The sequence below is a fragment of the Cucurbita moschata genome, unplaced genomic scaffold, assembly GCF_002738365.1.
Source record: "Cucurbita moschata cultivar Rifu unplaced genomic scaffold, Cmos_1.0 Cmo_Scf00005, whole genome shotgun sequence".
NCBI classification, from domain to species: Eukaryota; Viridiplantae; Streptophyta; class Magnoliopsida; order Cucurbitales; family Cucurbitaceae; genus Cucurbita; species Cucurbita moschata.
Window position 1 is genome coordinate 2,995,121 of NW_019268521.1, and position 24,278 is coordinate 3,019,398.

General features: G+C 33.7%; 3 protein-coding genes across 11 annotated transcripts in view; all 3 read right to left on the minus strand.

Moving 5' to 3' along the window:
- The window catches only part of LOC111443244 (long chain acyl-CoA synthetase 9, chloroplastic-like), a 7,167-nt gene extending 6,679 nt beyond the window's left edge, over nucleotides 1-488 (minus strand). Inside the window, exon 1 of the mRNA XM_023080973.1 lies at nucleotides 122-488. The gene's annotated coding sequence lies outside the window, so the exon portion shown is untranslated. The remainder of the gene's footprint in view (nucleotides 1-121) is intronic.
- A 2,476-nt stretch (nucleotides 489-2,964) lies between these two features.
- On the minus strand, nucleotides 2,965-9,799 carry LOC111443394 (small glutamine-rich tetratricopeptide repeat-containing protein 2-like). Of its 3 annotated transcripts, none has more exons than XR_002710492.1 (11): nucleotides 9,546-9,799; nucleotides 8,957-9,213; nucleotides 8,266-8,299; nucleotides 6,357-6,493; nucleotides 6,051-6,117; nucleotides 5,617-5,716; nucleotides 4,822-4,985; nucleotides 4,597-4,643; nucleotides 4,451-4,501; nucleotides 3,376-3,827; nucleotides 2,965-3,011 (listed from the first exon to the last, which is right to left on the minus strand). XR_002710492.1 is itself a non-coding variant. In XM_023081194.1 (10 exons), exons 1-10 carry the CDS (start codon nucleotides 9,616-9,618, stop codon nucleotides 3,435-3,437), a joined length of 1,323 nt encoding a protein of 440 aa, XP_022936962.1. In that variant the 5' UTR covers nucleotides 9,619-9,798; the 3' UTR covers nucleotides 3,089-3,434. The 3 variants fall into 3 exon arrangements, 1 of the variants encoding a protein (XP_022936962.1); XR_002710491.1 differs by lacking the exon at nucleotides 2,965-3,011 and adding an exon at nucleotides 3,089-3,238 and having other exon boundaries at nucleotides 3,317-3,827; nucleotides 9,546-9,798; XM_023081194.1 differs by lacking the exon at nucleotides 2,965-3,011 and having other exon boundaries at nucleotides 3,089-3,827; nucleotides 9,546-9,798.
- A 1,078-nt stretch (nucleotides 9,800-10,877) lies between these two features.
- The window catches only part of LOC111443537 (sister chromatid cohesion protein PDS5 homolog A-like), an 18,874-nt gene continuing 5,473 nt past the window's right edge, over nucleotides 10,878-24,278 (minus strand). Inside the window, exons 6-27 of one of the 7 annotated variants that reach the window (XM_023081388.1) lie at nucleotides 23,797-24,013; nucleotides 23,566-23,711; nucleotides 23,320-23,477; nucleotides 23,098-23,247; nucleotides 22,972-23,020; nucleotides 22,245-22,433; nucleotides 20,945-21,124; nucleotides 19,924-20,063; nucleotides 18,774-18,900; nucleotides 18,517-18,657; nucleotides 18,316-18,384; nucleotides 16,273-16,406; nucleotides 15,740-15,857; nucleotides 14,558-14,692; nucleotides 14,256-14,452; nucleotides 14,032-14,164; nucleotides 13,803-13,916; nucleotides 13,624-13,710; nucleotides 13,111-13,517; nucleotides 12,647-12,733; nucleotides 11,789-11,837; nucleotides 10,878-11,199 (exon numbers count right to left, since the gene is read on the minus strand). In XM_023081388.1, coding sequence (XP_022937156.1) covers nucleotides 12,700-12,733; nucleotides 13,111-13,517; nucleotides 13,624-13,710; nucleotides 13,803-13,916; nucleotides 14,032-14,164; nucleotides 14,256-14,452; nucleotides 14,558-14,692; nucleotides 15,740-15,857; nucleotides 16,273-16,406; nucleotides 18,316-18,384; nucleotides 18,517-18,657; nucleotides 18,774-18,900; nucleotides 19,924-20,063; nucleotides 20,945-21,124; nucleotides 22,245-22,433; nucleotides 22,972-23,020; nucleotides 23,098-23,247; nucleotides 23,320-23,477; nucleotides 23,566-23,711; nucleotides 23,797-24,013 — 2,925 coding nt within the window. In that variant the 3' untranslated portion in view covers nucleotides 10,878-11,199; nucleotides 11,789-11,837; nucleotides 12,647-12,699. Of the gene's footprint in view, nucleotides 11,200-11,788; nucleotides 11,838-12,621; nucleotides 12,734-13,070; nucleotides 13,518-13,623; nucleotides 13,711-13,802; nucleotides 13,917-14,031; nucleotides 14,165-14,255; nucleotides 14,453-14,557; nucleotides 14,693-15,739; nucleotides 15,858-16,272; nucleotides 16,407-18,315; nucleotides 18,385-18,516; nucleotides 18,658-18,773; nucleotides 18,901-19,923; nucleotides 20,064-20,944; nucleotides 21,125-22,244; nucleotides 22,434-22,971; nucleotides 23,021-23,097; nucleotides 23,248-23,319; nucleotides 23,478-23,565; nucleotides 23,712-23,796; nucleotides 24,014-24,278 lie in introns of those variants that run through there. The other 6 variants (XM_023081386.1, XM_023081387.1, XM_023081385.1 and 3 more) reach the window with 6 other exon arrangements.

Genomic DNA, 24,278 nt, shown 5'->3' on the forward strand with positions numbered 1-24,278 from the left:
AAAAAAAAAAAAAAAAAAAAAAAAAAAAAAAAAAAAAAAAAAAACAATTCGAGATACCGTCACACAAGCAATCACAATGCAAAACAGAATTTTCTAAAGCAGACGAATCAAGCTTTCATACCTTAAGCTTCTTCGCTCACCGCCGACGCAACGAACAACAGAACAGCAGGAGGCGAATTCACAGATTACGCATTAACAAAAATCAAGATCCAGAAACAGATTCGCGGCAAAAGCAGCTCGTAATACTAAAATCCGAGTACGGAAGAAGAAAGCGACCAAACTTAAAAGCAAAAAACGGAATCAGGCGAAGGCGTCAATGCGGGAGAGAGAGATTGAAAGCGAATCAGCTTTGAGTTTAGGCCATGACTTTCAAAGCGTAGCAACGAATGAAGGCGACAGCAGCACGCTATGGCTATGGCTATTGGCTATGGGCTTTACCGTACGGATCCACGTTCGGATTTGGAACCCCCCAAACTCTCGGCTAATCAGAAAATGGGAACACGGACTGTGAGAAGTAGCTGATAAATTCCACATTTCTGATTTAAATCCTGGCCGTTCATTTTAGTTATCTGACCCATTCCAAATATGTGTCTTTTCTTTAATAAATTATTTTTAAATTTGTATATAATAAATCTTTTTCAATTAATTTTTTAAAAAATTAATCGATTTATTATTATTATTTTTTATATAATCAAACCATACTTTTCAATTTTATATTTGGTATTTGGTAGTATGTGGATTTTCTAATATTTTGAAACTAAATAAACAATTTTCTACAAAATTTAACATTTTCTTTATTTATATATATATATATATATATATATATATATATATATATATCGAGTCAGCATATTTTTTTTTATATTTTTTTTTGGTTTACGCCCCGCAATTCTTCCTCAGCCAGGTTTCAGCAGAATAGCAGAGCAAATACAAGTATTAGTAGAATAGCAAAAATCATTAATATGTTTACTCGCAGTAATTGTGACCTCTCGAGATAATCGATGACTGTATCAAAGACGCACTTGCTAGTACTAATATATCTGAGAATTCTTAATTGGCTACTTGTAAACAGATTCAGACTGCGGAACAAAGGATTATCCTGAACCTACACCAAGGTATTAACGGTAATTCTAAAAAATATATATATATATATAATACCGCTTGTCACAAATTGCACTCTTGATGGCAGCGGACTTGCGATTATGTGACACTCACTTTCCAACAACAAGTGAGGTAAGCCAATTCATTTTTGCGTCGCCTACGGCCAAGCGACGTGTGCTCGAGCCTCTGGCCTCGGTTTAAGAGAAGGTTTTAGAAAACGAGGCCAAAAAGGCCAGAGAGAGATTTTTGAAAGAAACGTTACATAAGCAAGCAAGCAAGAGAGAAACAATAACGGCTCACAATATATAACTAGTTGTCATACATTATAAATTTTTATTGGTCAGGGAGAATTGACAATTAGTCATATCCCCTAGCTCACTTGTTGTTGACAACGGCTCATAGTATACATATATATTATAATGAATTGGCTTAGCTTAGTTGTGGTTCGAGAGAGAGCGAGTGCCGCAAGTAAAAATAATACAATAAAAATTTATTTATTTGTTATTATATTTTTTGTGGTTGGATGTTAATAAATAAATAAAAATGAATAAATTTTATAATAAATATATTATTTAGGGGTTTAATTATTGTAATTAATTAATTCTAATTAAAGGAATGTATGTACAGAAGATTACAGTGAATGTCAAATAAAAACAAATATCATAATAATTATGGAGTGTATTTAGTCAAAGAAATTAAAATGTACTAATCAATAACAATTTATTAGCACATTAAAAAAGCATTATGGTTTATTAATTAAATATAGAAAATAAAGGTAATTAATTATTTTGATTAAAGTAATTTAATAATTTAAGAGGACCTTGCCCTAGTGATACCTATTAATGAGAATAAATTACGAAACTTAATTATAAAAAAAGGGATAAATTAGGAAAATAATTTGGAATATTGAGATCATAAGGCTACCAAAAAAGAACGAAAATCCTGACACTTTTCACTATTTCATTAGTTTTTTTTGTTTATTTATTAATTATCATTATTATTAAAAGTTTATTTCATTATTCTTTAGCTGGTTTTCTGCTGAAAATTATAAATTAAATTTGGTTATGAAGAAAAATAATTCTCCAATTAATATGAATATCTGCCGTAAAGATTAAATATGGTTAAATACAATACACGAGAATATGAAAGTAGATCATTCAACTTAATATATTTATATTTATTGGAAGCTCTTTTAACTTTTAAACAAATGCATAATTTCTTAACCAACCAACCAATTGTCTATCTATACCGTCATTATTTATTTTTTTTAAAAAGACAGTATTAATAATTTCGACCATTTGAACTTTTTTAAAAGGTTAAAGATGTTTTTGAAATATTTAGAACAATAAATAAAGATGTGAATAAAACTTAAAAAAATTTAAGAATATATTTTAAACTCATAAAATTAAAGGCATACTTAATACCCTTTTGAAAGTTAATAAAGAATAAAGATGTAAATAAAACTTTAAAAAATTTAAGAATATATTTTAAACTCATAAAATTAAAGGCATACTTAATACCTTTTGAAAGTTAATAAATATTTTTAAAACAAAATATATTGGGATTCCACCCAAAACAGTAAGATATTTTTTTTAGAATATTGGGTATTTTTTTATTATTTTTAATAAAAGTTTGACGTTGTTATTTAAAGTTCAAAAGTATTTTTGAAATAAGGCATGTTTTTATTAATTTTGCTTAAAACTAAAAGAAAAAAAAATCAATTATTTTAAAAGAAAAATACAATTTCCTTTTAGAAATTAAAAAAAAAAATAGTACTAAAATCAAAGAGTTAAAATATTAAGTTAAAAAATCCAAATCTCATGAGTTGACTTTTACAGAAAAAAGGGACCAACCGCCCGAAGGACATAAAAGGCATGGAAATCAGCTAAACTAGCAAACAGAAAAGAGGGGAATAAAAAATGAAAATATTATATAGTCGTTTTGCATAGATAGAGACCGAGTTCGAAAACTGACTTCGACAAAAAAAAAATCGAATTAGCTTCTATAATAAGATGCAAAATTCACAGAACAGTTCAATTTTTTTCTAAATAAAAATAAAAATAAAAATAAAAAAAACAAGCTAGTTAAGTGGCTAATATTGAACACTTATTTGAGGAATTTTGTCCCAAAGCTTCTCCGGACCATACAAGTGCACGGCGAGCCCATGCAGTAAAATGCGATAAAAGGAACGAAAATCCATGGACGGTACCCACTCACCCACCGCCCGAAGGAAGGAGGTAAAAGGCATGGAAATCACAACTAAATACGGGAGGGCAATAAAAAAGCAGTAAAATAGAAGGGATTCTGTGCAATAAAATACCAACCAATTGTTTTCAGCCTTGTGGGGGCCTTCCATTGACGTTCTCCTGAGGGTTTCCACCAGGGGCTGCTGCTCCGGTGAACATCTGCATCATAGATCTCAAAGCACCATTGAGATCCTGTGGCATTCCATCTCCAATGCTGAAACTGAAATTTCCATCCATATTCGTTCCGGGATCGCCTGAACTGTTTCCGCTTCTATTTGCTTCTCCTCTGTCTTCGGGATGTTGCCCGTGCAATGGGTTTGTAGCATTGGCAGCCATGTTCATGAACATGTTTGAAATTTCAGAAGGTAGAGTGACATTAAATGGCATAGAAGGAAAAGGAGGAGGAGATGGGGGGGTGTCATTCCTCGACCCTCCACCACCAGACTGGTTTTGGGATTCTCGACTTCGACTTGTTGAACCCTGCATAGAATCGTAGATAAACCGTGCAGGTCAGCATTGCAACTAGGTAGCGGACTGCAACGAGTTTATAGCAAAAGGATGAGCACGAAAAACCATAGCAAAGCTGAACAATGGCATGGTTGGTAGGCGAAGCCATTTCATTGACATCACATCAATGAAGTCAGTTTTCCAACAGCTCTAGACGGCCATATAAAGATATTACATACTAAAAACACTATGGAAAACGAAAAAAGTTCTCCTGCGAACCCTGACCAGTACGAGCGACTACGTAACGTAAGGTTGAATATTAAGTGAGAACTAGCAAATTGTCTCTGGGTTCCTGCACTCTTTAACTACTATAACTCCATTATTGTCTCACAACTTAAGAGAGAAGGATAATAAATGTAGACCAAAATACTCTAGCAATGATCTGAGGGCCTCCAATAAGAAGCTAAACAAGAAAATATAGAGGGCTAAATGAATTAGGACCTACACGAATCTATCAAAACGGTAAATGTAATTTACACCTTACCGACAATTTGAATCGAAAAATGCTGGTCAAACAAAAAGCTCTGTCTTCTTAAATGATATTATGTTAGTGTATAAGGACCCTTTATTTGATGAGAAAATAAAGCACATTGTACCTGCTCATGTTGAGTTTGACGCTGTGCTTCCTTTAATTTCTGTTCAGCTACCTATGATAATTCAAAATAAAACGTTGTCATACACTAGTAGAGTTTGAAGTAATATAAGAACCAGTTGCAGTAATGGTGAAAGTCAGTGTATTAACTCGAATATTTTCCTTGACAGCGTCATTGTTTGGATCCAACTGCAAGGCTGCACGTTAAAGCTAACATTTTAAACGCACGCAGATATGAGTAACGAAACATAGTCTGTGAATCAAGTACTTGCATAAGTTAATACAAGTTTTATGCCTAGAGAGAGAGAAAACAAATCTCGATTCTCCTTTCACTAAATTTAACTTGCATGGGTTCTAATGTTTAGTCACACCAACCTCTCATGAACCCCTTATCAATGGCATCCCGATAGTTTCCCTGGTCATATAGAGCCAAGCCCAGACGACTATATGCCTTGCTATAATTTGGATCAATCTCAATGGATTTCAAACAGTCTCTTGTTGCTTCACAGTATTTCTGGATTTGGGTGTAAGCAGCTGCCCTAAGGAGTTTTTTTTTTTTTTTTGACATTGAAAAAAAAAATAGAATTAATGACATTGAAAAGAAAAACCATTAATAAAAAGCAGGGGTGAGGAAAATAACAGCGATTAATTTGACTTCTATACATTTAAATTAATTGAAACAAAAATTGGAAGAAAGGGCAAGTTAACCAGAACAACTATGCACAAAGATGTAATCAGTATCTGCATGTGTGATCCTACAGTATTTAGTGTCAAAAAAAATTGAAGGATAATAAGATATTCGTAAAAATATTGCAGTAATGTAAAGAAAGACTGCCACATTCCCTCGTGGTCCCCTCACCCGTCTAACAAACTGGTCGATGACAATCCTTTTCTTACCCCTCCTGATATATTGTATCATCATTGGGGGTCTAACATTCTGCTTCATGAGGAAAAAGAAAGCCTAATTAAGTCCAGGAATCTAAATCATCCATAAGTCTTTTTAGGAAAATTTGATAAATATTAAGTTCCATTAACTCAGAAAGATGAATGAATGTATTAATCTGTTTCTTATCTCGGGCACACAAAAGAAGAAGATATTCCTTAACTTTCCATGATAAGCTACTCAATCGCAATTCACATGCATGATCTTTATAATTAACAGCATTCTACCTGTTACTGTAGTAAATAGCATTATTTTCACATAGTGCGATTGCACAGGTATACAACTCAATTGCGTCAGTGTATAGTTTTGACTGCATAGCCCTGTTACCTAAAACAAAACATTTTATTACATATTAGAACACCTCAGCAAGTGGGGCTGATAGAAAATTGAATATGTCCTGTGGAAATTATCGAATAATGGGAGAAAAAAGAAATGAAAATTTTCCAATTATACTACATAAACAATGTCCTATTTTATCAAATAAAGGATAAACGTAGGCCTGAAAGAATAAGGAGAAAAGGATTTAAACAGTACATTTGTGAGGGGAACCTATTTTTACCTTTACCACATTAAATGAGTGTGCAGAAAAGCAGGACATCATAAGAGAAATTGAGGAAAAAAAGATTATTCCTAGAGTAAAGATTTGTAGTAGTCTTGGTACCAAGGGATTTCAAGGACTCAGCCAGATTTTTGTGATTAATTTCAGTGCATCCAGATCTTTTCATCTCCTGATACAATAAGAAATTTGGTTGAGGATTATGCAAGGAAGCAGGCAGGGGTAGAGAGAGAGCGGTACACTTCAAAAGTAAAAGCATGTATGAGAGACAATGAGTCAGTAACAGAGATGATATTAACTGCATTAAGAATATCAAGCAACAGACACTGGTATGTGTGAAAGGGAAAGAAAATGGTGCATACAAAGAACTAAAATTCATTTAAAACAACAAAACTACAAGAAAAATCATACTCCAAGAGCATCATGAAACAAACGTGTTGCTCGCTCGAGTTGGTCAGGATCATCCCTCCCATCTGCTGTAGTCCTAAAGTAGTGAAGTTTTTCAAGTGCAAGAACAAATTGCCCAAAAAGTTCATCTTGCAATACTCCTGCAAAAATGATGATCAATATGAAAAAAATGAAAAAAAAAAAAATCCAAACCACCAATTGAATTAATTCAAAGTATAATCTTATAAAATTATTTTACAGAAAAACGTATAATATATTAACAAAAGAGAGGAATATACAAAAGAAGAGGATAAAAAATCCCTTTTCAATTTTCCAATTAGAAAAGAAAAGGCAATCCCTCTTTCAAGAAGGAAAAGAAAAGATGAAGGAAAAAAAGGCTGTTCATCAAGAATACGAGGTTAATGAAGAAAACTTATAACTTTTTCCCCAAGTCCTCCATACTCTCCTTGTCTTCCGGGAGACTTGAATCTTTCAACCCAACTAATCCAAAAAATTGCTTAAAGTGAACATTTTAAGATAACCCTTCTTCCTACTAGCAGCTCCTCCAAGAACGTCTCCATGAAACAAAGAATGATGCTTTCTTTGAAAGTTGCAATAAATATTAAATTGATATAAGACTTGATCCATGATCTAAGAGTAAAGTTATGTGAGAGAAAAAATATGGTTAACCAAGAAGGGTTCATGGGCCCAACTACAAAAAGAACAACCAATATGATACAAGGAGGCAAAGACCTTACTTTCTACAACAACTTGCTAACCACATTTGATAACAATTTTGTCTTCTATTTACTCTTCTTGAAAATTTAGAACATAAATTCCCACATGTTTATTTGCTTTGTTAGCTTTTTTTCAAAAAACATTTTAAAAAATCTAAGTCAAAAGTTATAAAACTAACCAAAAAAAAGAAAAAAAAGGAGTAGCTTCTGAAAACTTGTTTTCATTTTTTGAAGTCAAACTTATTAGTAAGAATAGTGAAAACATACCAAAGAAGTTAAAGAGCAAATAAGCATAACCTTTAAAGACAGAATTAAAAATGAAATCATTATCAAATGTAGCCTTAGCTTCTCCAAATTTCAAAGAAATATCTGACTTTCTGAAGGCAAACTTAAACAAGGAGGCAATGAAAGAATGGATAAATGTAACAACTCCAAATTACAAATCATCTTTGAAAAACGTTTTGTTTCTGGTTAAAGAAAAGAAAAGAAAAGGCTTTTGCAATTAAAAAAGATGATTGTGGTCTAATTCTTCCGCTTTTCATGCAAACTTGATGTCGTGAATTCAGTCTGAACCTGGTCCAGTGGCTATTGCAGTTCATCTTATGGATGGTGACCAAACAAGTGGAGAACTGTACATCTAATAAGTGCAATTGCCACCACCCTTTCTAAATGTCCTCCCAGAACACAATATCATTATTGTTCCCTGCTTTACAGTTAGGAACTAGAGAGGTGAATCGAAATTTCCACATGAAGTTTCCAGCAGCTATGATAGCTATATTTCACTGTGATTCGATTTTCATATTGATTTAAATATTTAGTAATTATATTTTAGCATGAAAAAGAGAACTATTTTCCATGTGTAACCAAGGCCAATTATAGATCAGGGTCAAAATCTTCTTTTTTCCATATGCAAAAAACAAAGTTCGCCTGCATATCTAGACTGAGAGGACAGTGCTCAAAATTTCCAAACTAGCCAAGCATGAACCTTCTACTTAACACCTTTCCAACAAGTGTTCACAACTTCTCCAAAACCCTTGAAAACCTAAGAGGGAATCTTGAAGAACAAGAGGTAATAAAGGTGGGATGCTGATGTGTAGTTTCTGTTTTCTATGGTGACAGCTAAACTTTCATTCCAAAAAGAAAAATACAAAGACAAAGGTATGCACGGAAGAAAAAAAGAGGAGAAAAAAACCTACCAACGGGATGAGATTCTCTCGACCAATCATTCCCCTGGATTAATTGACAGAAGGGAAGTCAAAACTCAACAAAAATCAAAACTATGCAATGATTTGATCAGATAGATATCAATTGATTGAATTCAATATAGTTTCAAATGAAGGCTAATAATAGAAACATTTACGAGTGTTCATAAAATTATATAATTTGGATATTTTCCAAGTGTAGAGTAACAATACCATTTTTTCAAGAAGTAGAATAAATAGACAAACTATTCCATGAAAAAGAAAGGGAAAAAAGGGGAAAATTATTACACAAGATCAACCACAATGAAAAGGGATTAAATTAATACCTTACACTCGGGCAGTTAACTACCAACTGGCTATATCTTGATTGAACATTGATTTGAAATTCAGGGGGATGTTTGTTTCACTTATACTTTTGGTTCAAAATATTGGAATAAAAACCAATGCACATGGTAGAATCTCATTCTGGACGCACATTTTTCCATGCTTACATATTGTATACAAATGATTGCATATTTCAGTGTTATCCTAGTGATGATAAACTTAGCATGTTAGTTCTATAAACACATATGGTTGGAACCTAATGCGTATATGAAGATGAACAAATGGAAATTATCACAGAGAATTGATGACTTAATATTGTTGAAATTCTCATAGAGAACAGAAGATTGAAACCAAAGCTGACCTGAGGATTCGACTTTAACAAATTGGCATCAGAATCATTCACATCGAGAGAACTGTGATGATCCATTGGAACAGCTCCATTATCAACAAATGAACTGGTTCCAGAACGCTGAGAAGATTCCGGTGAACTAAAAATGTCTACCAGTGAATCGAATTTCGTCAACTCGTCGGCAGCAGGAGACTCAACTTGAAACACTTGTTCTAAACATTGTTTTGCGACCTCGAGGCCTTCGACATCAACACCTGGACCCGGTTCCACTGCAGACAAGAAGAAAAATATCATCACATAACGAATTGCTTAGTGAAAACCCTAAAACAACCATCAAAGAGTAATTGAACACTAAATAATACAACACAACGCTCCACTCCACCAAAATCGCTTAATTTACACAAATTCAACGTGACATCTCACAAGAAGCATTTTCAAGAATACAACAGCGAAGAAATATACTAAGATTTTTTTCCAAAAAAAAAAAAAAAATCTGTCCAATCGCGCTAGCCATAAGAAGAAAAGAAAGCCGAGTGAAGAACGCTGAAAACAGCTCAACACAAGAACAAAAGCGATCAAAGAAAGGGAGAAATGTACAAACCGGAGTTAAGGAAGTCGAGAAAGGCACGAACGATGCGACAAGCGACTGGAGAGTCGGTTCTCAAGTTAGCCATGGACAAACGCACATGATAAGAGCGAGGCTCCGCCTGTAAACCTAGAATGGAGCTCCGAGGAAAAATCCGGCGACGAGGCACAGAATGCTGGGAATTCCAGGAATGTTGACGAAGTTGAGAAGCTCAAGAACCTTTTGATTGATGGAACTGAAGAGTAAGAGAAGAATGGCGGTAACTTCCAATTCCAGGCTGCAATAGAACCCAAATATACTTTTCGTGAGAACAGAAGAGGAGAGAGAAAGGTACGAATCGAATAACGTGTATTACTGTGCACATTTAATTAATAACAAAATCGCAAAATTAATTTTAGAAAATACTTTTAAACTTAAATTAAAATATCTATAATACCTTTAAACTCGAAAAATTTCTTTTTTTTTTTTTGTTTTATGGCTCCATAATTTTTTATTTCTTAATTTTTTTCGAGCTTCTTGAATACCTTTTTTCCCTCTCAAGATTTGGTTAAAATATGTCAGAGGAACGCGACTTTCCACAATGGTATGATATTGTCCATTTGAGTATAAGCTCTCGTGACTTTGCTTTAGGCTTCTCCAACAGGCCTCACACCAATGAAGAGTGTATTCTTAAATTATAAAACTCATGATCATTCCCTACCTTAACCAACCGTGGGATACTTTCATCCAACAAAATATACCTTATTTTCAAGATTTGTTTAATAGAATTTTTTCTCTTATTTTTAGAATTTAGTTTATATTCTAGTTAAAAGGTTGTCGACCTTAATGAAAATTGGATTTTCAATCCCACGATTCATTTACACTTCCACGTAGAGGAAGATTAACTGCTTGCTGGCTGGGAGCTGTATGAGCATTAACGTTCACGTACGGCTCTATGAAAAGGGCAGTGGACAGAAATGCCCTTATTGTACCTCACTCTCGTCTTCAATGGGTATGCTCTTTTTTATTTTTTTTGGAGAGTATGTCAATATAATCTTAATGAGGTGCGGGGCTTTGCATCTGAGATTCGTTGGTTCTATTTCTCATTCTTAACAAAAACAAAAGTTGAGTTCCAATATCAAGAACCAAAGTCTTTTTCCGTTCCGTAAATCACATATATATATAATACATACATATATAGATATATATACACATACCTATATAGATATAGGTACGTAACTATCTATGTGTATGTATATATATACGTACGTATACACACCGAATACATATGAGCATTACTAAAAGAAGAGAAAAGGAATGAACAATTGAGAAAGAAACAGTAATTTTTTGAAGATGGATTCAAAGCCATGAATTAAAACTCTGGAAAATTGATCCTGGGATTAAAAAATGATCATCTGAAAGAAAGTTAAGTTTGTCTATACAAGGATAATTTTTCTCCAATGTTATGGGGAATATATATATATATATATACATTCGGAGAGGCTTCAAACAAGCCAAAGGTTGAATGCCCTGTACTGGGTTTCAGTTCATCCAATTTCATTTCTACAAGACCAAACACACACACTACCATACCATTTCATAATCTGCTGCTAAAAAATGGTTTAAAGTTAGGAAATCAACACCTCAAGACAGCAGATGCTCGTATTTGATTCGTGTTGTTCGTAGCAACCTGAAAAGGAGCAACAAAATTGGTTCATATTATCATCATCACTCTGCTAGAGAGTTTGCAAATATTATCCAATTGTTTGTCTTCAAAGAGAATAAAGGAAACACAACCAGTGAAGAAATATGGTTCTCAAGGGATGAATCATTGGAGTTTTGAAGTTAGTTTCTCCACAAGAAATTCTAGGAAAAATGTGTGAAGCCATGGCTAATCCACGGTGTTAGCCAACTCAAGATAGCACCCTTTTTGGAGGGGTATGGTTAAAAGCTCATAACTTGATTAATTCAACTGATAATTGGATTTTGTTTTAAAACTTGAGGGAGCATATACTTGGGTGTAAATAAATTATGCTCATTTACCGCTAACAAATATTGTCTACTTTGGCCCGTTATGTATCGCCGTCAGCCTCACGGTTTTAAAATACGTTTACTAAGGAAAGGTTTCCACACTCTTATAAGAAATGTTCCGTTCTCCTCTCCAACTGAAGTGGGATCTCACAACTAATGTTTGAAAAACTGAACAATTAAAATGAAATCGATTTCAAAGGGGTCCTTAAATGCTCCTTGAAGGAGACTGAGAGAGAGGGTTGACTCACTAATGTTGCATATGACATGTCTCTGACCCGTTGCCTGTATCTTCATGGCCTGGAGAAGACGTTACTTATCAGTGCAAGAATATTTTTTGACAACGAAGGTAAACCAAACGGCAGAGGTTAGTTTGAGAAGTCCACAACGACGAGAAGAAATAATAGTCTGCATTTAAGTACTTAGGCTCTTTCGGAAATAGGGCATAAAGTCATTAGCACAAGTGAAATTTTTTTAAAAAAATGTCTTATATCACTCTTTCTCTATATTGGTGTCCATTATGCAAGAAAGAAACCGAATCACAAAGCCACTTATTTATGCAATGCACATACGCCCAAAATTTATGGACAACGATTCTTAATATATTCGGATAGCATCTCACATTTCCTAAAGAGGTAAAGGATCTAAAAGACATGGCCTTAACATACCACTCTTTCAAAAATGCAAAAGCTCTATTATAGAAAAACTTCATCATGACTTTCTTTTGGAATATGTAGAAAGAAAGAAATCAGAGAATATTCGTAGAAAAAACACCGACTTACACAACTTTTCAACAATGTTGTTTACCAAGCTATCTTGGTGCAAACTGTCTAATATTTTTACTTCCTATAGTTATACCTCCCTCGTTGCAAATTGGGAAAGTCTTTTGTAAACACCATGGATATTACATCTCTTTTGTAAATTTCAATCATCAATGAAATTGTCTTTTATCAAAAAAAAAAACCACAGTTTATATTCATCTTATGATCATGTTCCATTTCCTATCCAATGCAATGGTGGTTTATTCGAGCTGAGCTTTGCAGAACAGGAAGTAAAATTCATCTAAATTATAGATCGTACGTACCGCAAATAATACTAATTGCTCTCGCCCTTTCCACCAGGAAACCATGTGATATAGTATCCTAACTCTCAGTTTCCGAGCTTAGCAGTTCAACATTCCCACTGATATCTGCGACCTGCAACATTTGCCCATAAATACAAAATAAATCAATAAACATACAACCTGGAAGCAAAACTCAAAGCAGTCAACATGTTTTCATTAATTAACAATCATCACAAAGCACGTTGATTGAAGACTGCAGCAAAAACAGTTGCGTGGAATTGTGAAAAGTCGTAACAAATCAACCATGCCCAAAAAAAAAAGTTCTGTTTCTTTTTTCAAAAAGGAACAGTAAGGTAAAGAGAGAGAGCCCTTTGATTAGTTGATTAACCATACCATTTCATATAAATTTGACTGCATAACTTGACATATTACTCAGAGATCAACAAACAAAGCTTAAGAATAATTTCAACCTTCTTACTGTAAGGATCAGTAAGCTGGTCGTTGACGTACATTGGGGATGCATCATCCAAACTTCTCTTTGCCAACTCATCGTCCTGAGAAGTTACATTTACATCTACATTCTGGATTGATGCGTCGCCTTCAATCAGAGAAGCTTCTGTAGTTCCACGTTGAGAAGAAAATTTACTTTTTTCTCTATTTGCTGGGAAATTTTGTTGAACTTGAGAACATTCACGCAATTCGATAGGTGCAGACATTGTTGGAGAGGCTGCCCGTTTTCGTCTACGTCCAACAATAATCTCCTGATTCACAGTTTTATTGATCTTCGTTGCTCTGGAGGAAATGGTTTCAACTTGCTTACAAGCTCTCATGCTCATTGAGGAACATGGGTTGATATTGGTTTGCATGATATCCTCCTCCAAGCACTTTTGATCACCTCTTATAGAAGTATTAGCGGGCTTTCATGGGCAAAAACATAATTCATGCAACAAAAGGACAAATCACAAATCATATGGAATTCATAAGATGATCAGTAAAGATTAAAGAATGACTTCAGAGACATACCAAAATGATTTGAGATTGAAATGCTTTAATAACTCTTCCAACAAAACATTCATCATAAGCATGTCGAGAAAGCTTCCTGGAATTTACCTGCAAGAAAAAGGGCAACTATCATATGTTATACATCCATTTGAGATCGGATTCCTCAAGCACACACTAAATCAATTCTTTGGAAAACTTACTCTATATAGAGATAACGGCAACAAAATCTGCTTTGGGGCACATGACAGGGAAACTCCCGAAGAATTTAAAGCTGTTACAAAAGAGAGACCAATGTCCGCCAAGATGTGCAATTTCTGAAATATATATAAAAAGAAAAGAGGAAAGAATAAAAAGAAAAACCCTTTCAGTTAATAAAACTGTGATAACAAAGGCCAGTGGGAATATAAAATCATTTCTACAAACTCTCACATGTGATGAATCCATATCCACAGCATCCTCAACCCTCTTAATGGCACGAAAAATACTGTGCAGATACAAAACAGTCTCCTGGGAACCATTTACATCTGCATTGACTAACATCTGCAACACAAATAGGAGTGGGCTGCAAAAAAGAGCATGTTTCAAGCAGAGGCACCAATTGATATTAAGGACAGGAAAAATTTAAACCAGATTCAAACCGAAGGCACACTTACCTACAAAATTGAGCATATACATTTTCATCTTGACAGTCTACATGTGGGAAGTCTGAATCATGAGCTAGAATATATATCAAGAATACTACTATGTACGCAGGGACAAAAGTCATTGATTCTTCTTGAACCACAGATGTTTGATGCATCCGTGCTATCTTACTGTATTGCTCAATAAATTCTGCCATATATTTAAGTGACTGAAATGAAATGAAGAGTATCATCAGAAAGTAAATCATTAGACCAAAGGACAAAAGTACCTAAGCACAATAATATTACTGCATAACTAATAAAGATAGGCATACATCATCCTGAAGATCTTTCATGCTATCCGAAATGCAAAATGCAAAAGCACAAGCATATCGAGTAGGTATAGCCTGCTCCTTTAGTAACTTGTGCGCTTTGTCAATGAATAGCCTTCTAACAAAAGAAGAGGGGTCCTGGAATGTAACAGGAAATAGGTACCAACTGGTCATAAAGGGGTTGCTTGGAGACTAATATCCATCAGATTAACTAGAAATAGCAATCAAGGACTAAATGCCAAAGAAAAATAAATTGACGTCAAGCAAAATAGATGAAGATGAAGCAGGTTAAACTGAATGGCGTCTACTATATACACATTTTAATAAAACTCGATAAAGAAAATCAAATAAAATTTCCTTGATTGGTGCTAGTTCTTAAAGACATTATCTATTCATATTCTGAATAACAAAAATTCCATTAATGTAAATATGTATACGAAAACAACTCTTTCATATGTACTGAAATATACTCACCATGCACAAGGACCTCTAGTATAGTTTCTCAGAATTGGAAAATCCCACCACTTTGGATGGTAGACTCATGAACCGCCTAATCACAAGACCAGTTGTTCCAATTGTTTTATAATTGTCCACCTTAATTTTCAAACCATTCACTTGTTCATTTCATTAGATCTCACACATCGACATACCAACTCCAGAACTCTATCTAAAATTAAAATTTCTTGTTGTCTTATCAATACAGTAATAAATTCTCCATAAGTCTGGCAACCATAGTATGGATTACGCCCAACAAATTGATGTCTCATGAGAACTAAAAGACAGCCATTTTCCTTTACTTAATAGGCTTACTTTTATTTCTTTTACAAAGCAAGGACAGGACCAATTCCTGAAGTTTCGGCCATGGCAATTATCTGGGCAGTTTTTGGAGCATTAGAGTAACACTTCGAACAAAATTACTGAATGAGGAACGTTAAATCCTAGGGTAAAAAAATAAATTCAATCATGAGCATTAAACTTAAGAAAAACATTAACATGAACTGCCATCAACACTTGTTAAATGGAATAACAGTTGACTGTTTTTTCAATCTAGGGTCTCTCATGCGCCAGTCATAATTAGTCATGTCTTTTGTTTAATTAATCAAGGATTCACATCGCCTCAGTTTTCTTACAATTCATGTTCATCTGTCTGTATGCAGATTTATGAGCAAAACCAAACAAATGTACCTTTGCCATCAAGATTGTCAAATGGAAAATCTCTGGTGTAATTTGTGAATCCCATCTTTTGGCAAGACGAAGAACTGAGTTTGCAGCAGCTAGTCTGATCCGAGCCTGATTGTCCTCACTGTATCATAAAATCTCCAGGATTTTAAAGCTTGGCAGAAGCAAATAATGCCCTAATATATTTTTATTAGCGACTAAGGTTACATTCAAACTTAGTGGAAGTAAAAAATATCGATCTTGACTGAGAGATTAAAAGACAAGTGTAATCTGTTGAAAGTAGGAGCGCCAAAAAAAAAGTGCATGTTTAGAAAAGAATTCAACAGCTAGGGAAATTGCAATAGTCAAGAAAAAATTTAGTTTGATAACAATAAATCATGTAATCTTCAGAAGGATGACAAAATTGCAGCTTCAAACCTAAGATTATAGGTGTGTAGAACTTGCAAGACAAGGAACAACTCATAATCTGTAACATTCTTGTGCGATAAGGAAAAGTTTCTAAAAACAAGTTTTGTCCATAAATGCACTTCAATACGTACATAGGAATGGTTTCAACAGAAGCTTCGCACTTGTTCAGCATCCGTGATAGAATGTTCAGAAACTCGCCAACATTTCTTTTAGAAGTTCCTTGATGTGGCAAGAAACTCTTAACGAGTGTTTTCAGCCCATAAATCTGCAAATAAATAAATAAATAACACTACAACACGAAGAAAAATCATCCATAGGCCACCAGACTAGTAGCTTCTAATGATGCAAGAATACAGTGTATCTCCCGTAACATGAATTCAATGCCTAACAAGTAGTTCACCATAAAAAACTCAATTTAAAATGGCAAGAAACGATTTTCTCTGAGATATTGAATTAATATGGCTTAGTTTTTTTTTTTTTTTTCCATCCTTCAGAAAGAAGTTTGCCATTGATAGAAATTCTCTTTATTGTTCGATGTCATTGAGAGATCCCTGAAAAAATCCTTTAATAGTACATTTTCTAGAAGCATGATGAGAGTAAATAGGATGATTGAAGATCATAATTTGATTGAACTTCCCATGTCCAACCGTCATTTCTCCTAGTCTAATGTGAGGGATTCTCCTGTAATGTCCTGAATGGATTGATTTCAGAGGTGGATGGCTGGTTTAACAGCTCTAGAGTTTAAGGACAATGAAGGCTACTTTAGACTGCTTCCCCATAGTCCAAGAGTAATCCCCTTTCTTGTGACAATCTAGAGTTTCAGGGTTTGGCCTTTCTATAATCTTGGATGCCAGCCTCACAGAAGATAGAAGATGTTAGTTGGATGTCAAGTGTCTTCACTCTTCTCAACCAAATTTTTACACTTTCCTTCAATGTATTCGTTAATTGATGTTGGACAAGGCTTTTATCTCTGCATTTTGAGTATAAAATGCCCTAAAAATTGAAGTTCTTGGTCTTTATGTGGTCTTTTAGCAATATCTATACTATGGAGGTTATTCCAAAAAGAAAGTCAGCATTAGTTCTTTTCAACTTCGCTGGACAAAAAGAGAACCTGCAACTTCTTTTTCTTCGGAGTGAGGTGACTAAGGATTGCGAGCTGAAATCACTGAAGGTGTTTGGTCAACAGGTAATATCCAACAATTGATATGCGGTCATATTTTCAAACGGAAGATCAGAGTTCTATAGTTTAATTGTTAAAATAAAATACAACACTAAGAAGTATCTTGGAGTATCTACATAAGTGACATAAATATATGTAGTCTCTAAATTTATCTTAGAGATTGTAAATAAATTTCTTAGTCTTTCATTTGGCTCCAAGAAATAAGAAATAATTTATTTCAGTTAGGATAGATTTCAAAGAAATATCACGGATATTTTATATTCATGAAGGGCCCTAGAAAAATCTCTTTCCTTCAAGCCATAAGTATCTCTTGCCTATAAGTAGGAGGTGTGTAACCACATATAAAGAGAGGGAACGAAGCTAGAATAAGTGAGAAAAGTGAGTGAAGTGAGGGATTGAGAGAGTGAAAGAGCCTTCGCTTAAAAATGACCATCTTCGTTTTTTTTTTTTTAAATAAGTAATAGACATCTCTGTACTTTCTCAATAGAAGTTTTTTTCTTCTAAGTATTTGTCTCTTTCCTTTTGAACTTATTTCTTCAACGTGAATGACATACAAGCCATTTTATGGGCGGTGTTGAAAGAAACGGTAGAATGTTGAAGATAAAACAAATAAGGAGGTCACAGTGATGGAATCTGGGAATAGCTTCCTTTTTGGATTCCTTATGGTGCTTTTCAATTTTTTTTTAACTATTCCATTCTTTTGTTACGGGGTATTTGGAGAAACTTTTTATAATACCCACTTGCCTTCAAACTAAAGTGTTTATATCTTATCTTCCCCTCCATTCTGCAGTGATTACTTTTTTAAAGAAAAAAAAAAAGGATTACTTTCCTGAAAAATAATAATAAGAAAAGAAAAAACTACCCAAGTAAATGACATGTTATCTCCTCATACAAACATCCTCCAATGCCCATCTAATATTAAGGTTCAAAACAGATGAAAATCGCAACTTTGTAAACTGAAAAATAAATGAAACCCAAGTCGCCATATGTTTACCTTCAAATCGGAAGAATTGCTGCCTGCAGCATCATCGTCTAATTTATTTAAAGTATCTGATAAGTCCACCTTCATATATAAGGTTAACATATTGGTAAAAAGAAAACTCACGGAATCAAAAAAATCAACATATTGAAGATCAGATATGCATCTAATCATTATAGAAAAATGAACTTAAAAAAGGAAGTTCAAAAGAATTACGTGGAAGATGTTCTCATATATATAAGGTATGATCCCTACATCCTGATCATGAAATGTTGAAACAGAATATTTTGCAATACAACCTAAAGATTGCAGTACTGTTGGGAGATTCAATCCCCTGTGTAGAGAATCAACCAGTTCCTGGAAGAAAAAATGTAGAAGAAGAAGGGTTCCATAAGCTATTCTTCTGAATGTCACTAACCTATAACTAAAAGAATATATGAATAGCAATACCTCCAAAAGATATTTGTGCGTACCTTACATAATTTAGAGAACCAAAAATGCCCAGAAGTACTAGCTAAAGCTGCAATGGCAGAAACAGCTCTTTTTGATTCAGCACGAGTACCCTCCAAGCATAACCTCTCCAGAAATGGGTATACATCTCTATTAGGGGAAGAGAAACAGAAAGAAAGAAGAAATTTTAGGATACTCTCCATCCACCACTATCCAGAAGATTTCGACATGTGCACCATAGCACTCATATTGCACATCTAAAGACTCTGCATCCAACTAACACCAGAATACTGGAAAACATTATCCTAAGCATACAGCTAGCTACCAAAGACTTCAAACATGGATACCAACAAGAAAAGAGGAAAAAGTTACAGGACATTTTTTATATCAATTATCAACCAATAAGTCTTTCAAAAAGATTATTCAAGAGGAAGATTTCTATAGTATAAACATTCTTCAAGCATACATCTTATAATGGTGCAAAAATGTCTCCCCCTTTTGCTAGTATAGATTGAACACTTTTACCCAATTGAAGAAATTTGTTGGAACTTCCTTTGGAGGCAGTTTTCACTTTTTTCGTACAATTTAATTTTATCTATGTCCTATATCAATTGTTTACCTCTTTTAATAGGAAGAACAAGATATAAAATTGGTTATCCTAAAATTCTACCCCAAACTTCAAAGTAAAAGTGTAGTTTCTCCATGAAATGAGATACTTATGTAAAGCAAGGCATCTATGCCTTCTCAACATCACTTAATGTTCAGTAATTCATTTATTGTTTATAAGAAACATTTACTTAATGTTCACTAAAGCAGAAAGAGAATCCAGAGTCCGCAATAATTATTTAAAAGCTGTAGAAGGTCTTTTTAATCGACCAAATTTTCATTGAGAGAATACAAGACAGGAAAAGATTTAAAATTCAACCTGCAAAGTACACATTAAAGAACAGGCACAATCAACTCACATTAACATAAGATCATGTTGTTGGTCGACCTACAGTATCAAGGTCAAGGGAAAGTAACTAAATCAAATAGCTATTAAACAACTAAGTGAAAGGAGAATGGTACAAAAACACTGCCCAACATTATATCTTCGAAGTTTCCCTTTGTTAACATCTTGAAAAGTAAAATGATGTTTTATGAATGCATACATAAGCTGCTAATGGCGATTACCTGAGTTCAATTGATAAGTGAGGGCCAGCTTTAGACAATACTTCGATCAGCTTACTATCAATTGGATTGCTTTCTTCCAACAACCTCAGCAGTTGGCCTTCCGAGCCTCTGAGGAGTGAGGGGAAAATGCTGATAATAGCCTGAGAACAAATGGCCGTGCTGACTAAGTACTGAGGTCCACAACTATAGGGTGTTCATTGTAGAGCAGTGATTTTTTTCCTTGGAAATAAGATCATAACTAAAATTCCTTGAAAGCTTTGAGAACTTTTCTTAGTGCAAAAAAAAAAAAAAAAAAAAACCCTTAACAACGAAAAATAAGGCATCCTATCAACTCAAATTTTCTGAGAGAATACAGGGCTCTCCAACTATCACGAACTCAAATGTGTAAGCAGTTAGTTCAGGTCTGTCAGTTGTTTGCCAAAACTCACCAACTATTTTTTAGTTTTATACTTCATAAGACATAATCGACATGGTTTGACTAGTTTTATAAATATTTTTGTTTCAGCTAGCACAACTATCACTAATCAAAATAGGATAATGATAACAAAGTTTAAACAAAAATATAATACAAAGAAGGAAAATAAAAAAAAGAAAACTCCACTCAGAAGCTAAGTAACCTGCCTTCTCCAAAATCTCCTTGTCATCTATTAGTTCTTTTATACAAACTTCTACAGTTCGTCCAATAAAATTTTTCAACAAGTAACATTGCTAGCAGCATACCAATATGAAGTCCACAAAAGCAAGAAAAAGGAGGTTAAAGCATTGTTGTGAATCCTAGAGTTTATTGTAATTGTATAGTTAAGAATATATTATAAGATATAATACACCCTAGCCTATCAGCTTAAGCATTTATGTTTAGTGGTGATAATGCATAATATTCCAACTCCAAATAATAATTTTGGTCTGAAATTACTAAAAATCATTATTTAAAAGAAATGAGAGTAAATAAGTTACATAACCAATGTTATTTAAATAAGGCCGCATCAGCCTAGAATCAACAACATGTTGCAATTTTACTTACCAGTAGAAGCTTGCCAGTCGGACTCTCCAAATGTTTGTTTCCGACTCTGTTGCTCAGAATGCAGCCTAATGCAAAGTGTACATGTTCGGTGCTGAATAAATTATATGAGCACTTTAAGGAGAGTGATTTCAAAAACTCGAAATGAGGCTGTTTACTTCCTATCATCCTCAACAATTTGTCCTGAAAAAAAATAATTAAAAAAAGTTAAAATCTATTAATCCATGCAAGATGACATACATCAACCATTCGTGTAAAAATCCCACAGAGAGTAAACTAGTCAAGGCCTCATCCGTCAGATATACATATCATATATAAACAGTCAAAGTCAAACCTTTTCTTTTCCCATCTCCTAATGAATATGATTTTTAGTTCAACGGTTCTAATGAGATCATACAAGTCCACAAAAAGAACAAGTGGAACCTATAAATAAAACAAAATCAAGGTCATTAATGCTCATTGCCAAAGAAAACATAAGAGCCACTCAACCTGTCGACAATCAGTGGACCCAGAAAAGTAAGTTTGATACGACTTGATGCAAACTCCATCATGCAATAAAGTAATAGGTTATAACTCTATCATGTACTAAAGCAATAAGTTAATCCATTGACTAAATATATTACTAGGACATAAATTGCTTTGAATTTAAGTATTGCTAATTGTGTAATTGAGACAAACAATTAGCAGTAAGGGAGATACTGAATTAATAAACCTATCTTATAATCTTATATATCAATAAGTCAACCTATAAATTAAATGTATTGATAGTTTCTCTTCTATATTGAATTTCAAGAGAAACACAATTGGTAATGAAAAACATGTGATGGACATTTACCTCCATTTTTATTCCTTATCTGACTTGCAAGAAAACTAATAATTTATAAAAAAACTAAAATACATATTCATAAAAATATTTATAAATTTACTAAAAGTGGGACAACCCACTTTTTTCAAAATTTTCATGAACTTATTTCAGTATAAATCAATTTCATAGATCTCCAGACCTCCATTCAGATCTAATAAGTACCACTTCCTACAGTTTAAGAATCTACCAAACAAAATAGTAATTGAAGGTCTCAATAGCAAACCATTATTATAATCTAATCCTGCATAGCGTAATGAATGTTAAAGATTTTTACAACCTTAAACCAAGTGAGGGCCTTCTATCAAGGTAAAGAACTATTCCAAATCAAATAATAGAAAGAGCAGCAGCAAAAAACTTGAAACAACATATAATTCAACTAAAATATCAGCCAAAAAATAAGCTACAAAAAGAAAAGAAAAAAAAAGGTAAACTACGCACTCTGGTGGCCTCAGCTTCAACAATTGTCGATTGATCAAGTAGAAGTTCCAAATAATTAAAAATATTATTATCTTTAATTTGATTTAATTTATGAAAGGACTCCTTTGCTTTTGTAGCATCGGGAAAGCAGGCTGCCATTTTGACAAATGCAGTTTCAATTTGCTTTTCTGTTTCTTCTGATCGGTTCTCCTGTAGCAACAAGACAACAAAATGTTACTAGGAAAAAGAAAACCATCAAATCGTATGTTCAGAAAGCAGACATCTGACTTGTTAAGAAGTTTTTTTTTCTCTTAATCATAATTCAACTGTGACAATAAACCATGTTATGAATTTTACCTTTGGCAAAAAGGAAAAAGCAAGTATGGGACTTCAATTCTATGGTTAGCAATAGAGCGCATGCCTCACAGAACCACTTTGGACGAAATATAGAGTTGAGTTTCTTTTACCCCCTTTTAAGGGAAAGGGAGCAAATCACAACTTCGCAAGGTTAAACAATGTGTCCACTTCTAAAATGCATTTTGCACAAGAATTTCACACTCCGATGACTTAAGATGCATTTGGAAGACTCAATATCAGTTCTAGTGTTTTTATATTATATGTACAAAATAAATAAAACATAAGTGGATTACATCTTCACAATGTGATCAGTATCATGAACAAATGAATCTATAATCCAGCAAACAATTTACCAAACAACAGAATTTGGAAGAGAAGCTAGGCAACATACCTTGTCCTTTTTACGTAGACCCAAATATGTTCGCAACTCATTTTGTAACCTATAAAAGAAATAATAAAAGAAAAATGTAAAACCTTTTAATTAATCTTACTATGAAAACCATGCTAGTGATAATACCTCTGTTTTTGCAGCAAAATGTATCCGAGAGCCTTTTCATGATGGATATTGAAAAGAGAGAATAAATGGATCCAGTGCCTAGTTCTTTCCTCAACAGAGAGATCAGCTGGGAACAAATCTTCCACAAGAACAAGTTCCATGCACTGGGATCTAAAATGTGGTAATAATTATTATATATAAAGATAATGTAAATAGTTTCAATCCAAGAGATGATAAGCCAACCTGAACTCCTTACAATCTTTATCATAGCAAAGCATCAAGACTTTACATGGGATCTGTTCAAAGTCATTGTTCATAGTCAATTGGTCTTTGGAACATTTATCACAGTAATCTCGATATACTTCCAACAATTTCTGAAGGGCCTTTTTCCTAACTGATATCTACAAATAAAATAAATCAATCATTCAAATAATAGGTGAGTTTTGATTGCTAGTGAAAACAGAAACCACATACAATAAAATACCATACCCTCTTATCTCGTAGTCTTTCAGCAACTTGAGATATTAGTGTCACTGGAACAAATTTGCTAATTGATCGGGCAATATCACAAACAACAATTATTGCTTGTGTTCTCACTCTATCATCCAAGTCTAGTAATCGTTCTTCAACTGCAGCTGAGTTCATGAGTACCAACTAATCAGATATACTATACATAATGGATTAAGAATCCAAAAACATCATAACTACTTAACCACTGACCAAGAACTTCCAGAGATTCTGAACTAGCAGGATTGGCCGTATAACAATCTTTAGCACATTGGATGGCATGAATTCTAACTTCTGCAGACTTGTCACAAAATCTTTTCAAGAACTCCATAAAAAGTCCTCGGTACTTCTGTGCTACACAGTGTCCAGGTAGAGCTAAAAGTCTACCGATGATTTTAACTGCTTTTATTCTTACATCAACCTGATCTGTCTACAAAGGATAGAGATATAATGAGGAAACAAACAAATTAAGCATCTGGAAATTGTGTAGGAGTGACTATTAGAGACCAGTAGGTGCAGTGTAGATGGTTGAAGGCAAACTTTGGGGAGCATGAGAAAAGGTGGTTGAAAGGAGTGACAAATTTTCTGTTAAAATCTCTATCCAATCATCCGGCCAAAAAGAGTTCTTAGTATTTAATCAGCTTTTTTGTTTTTTTTTTTTTTTTTTTTTTTTTTTTTTTTTTTTTTTTTTTTTT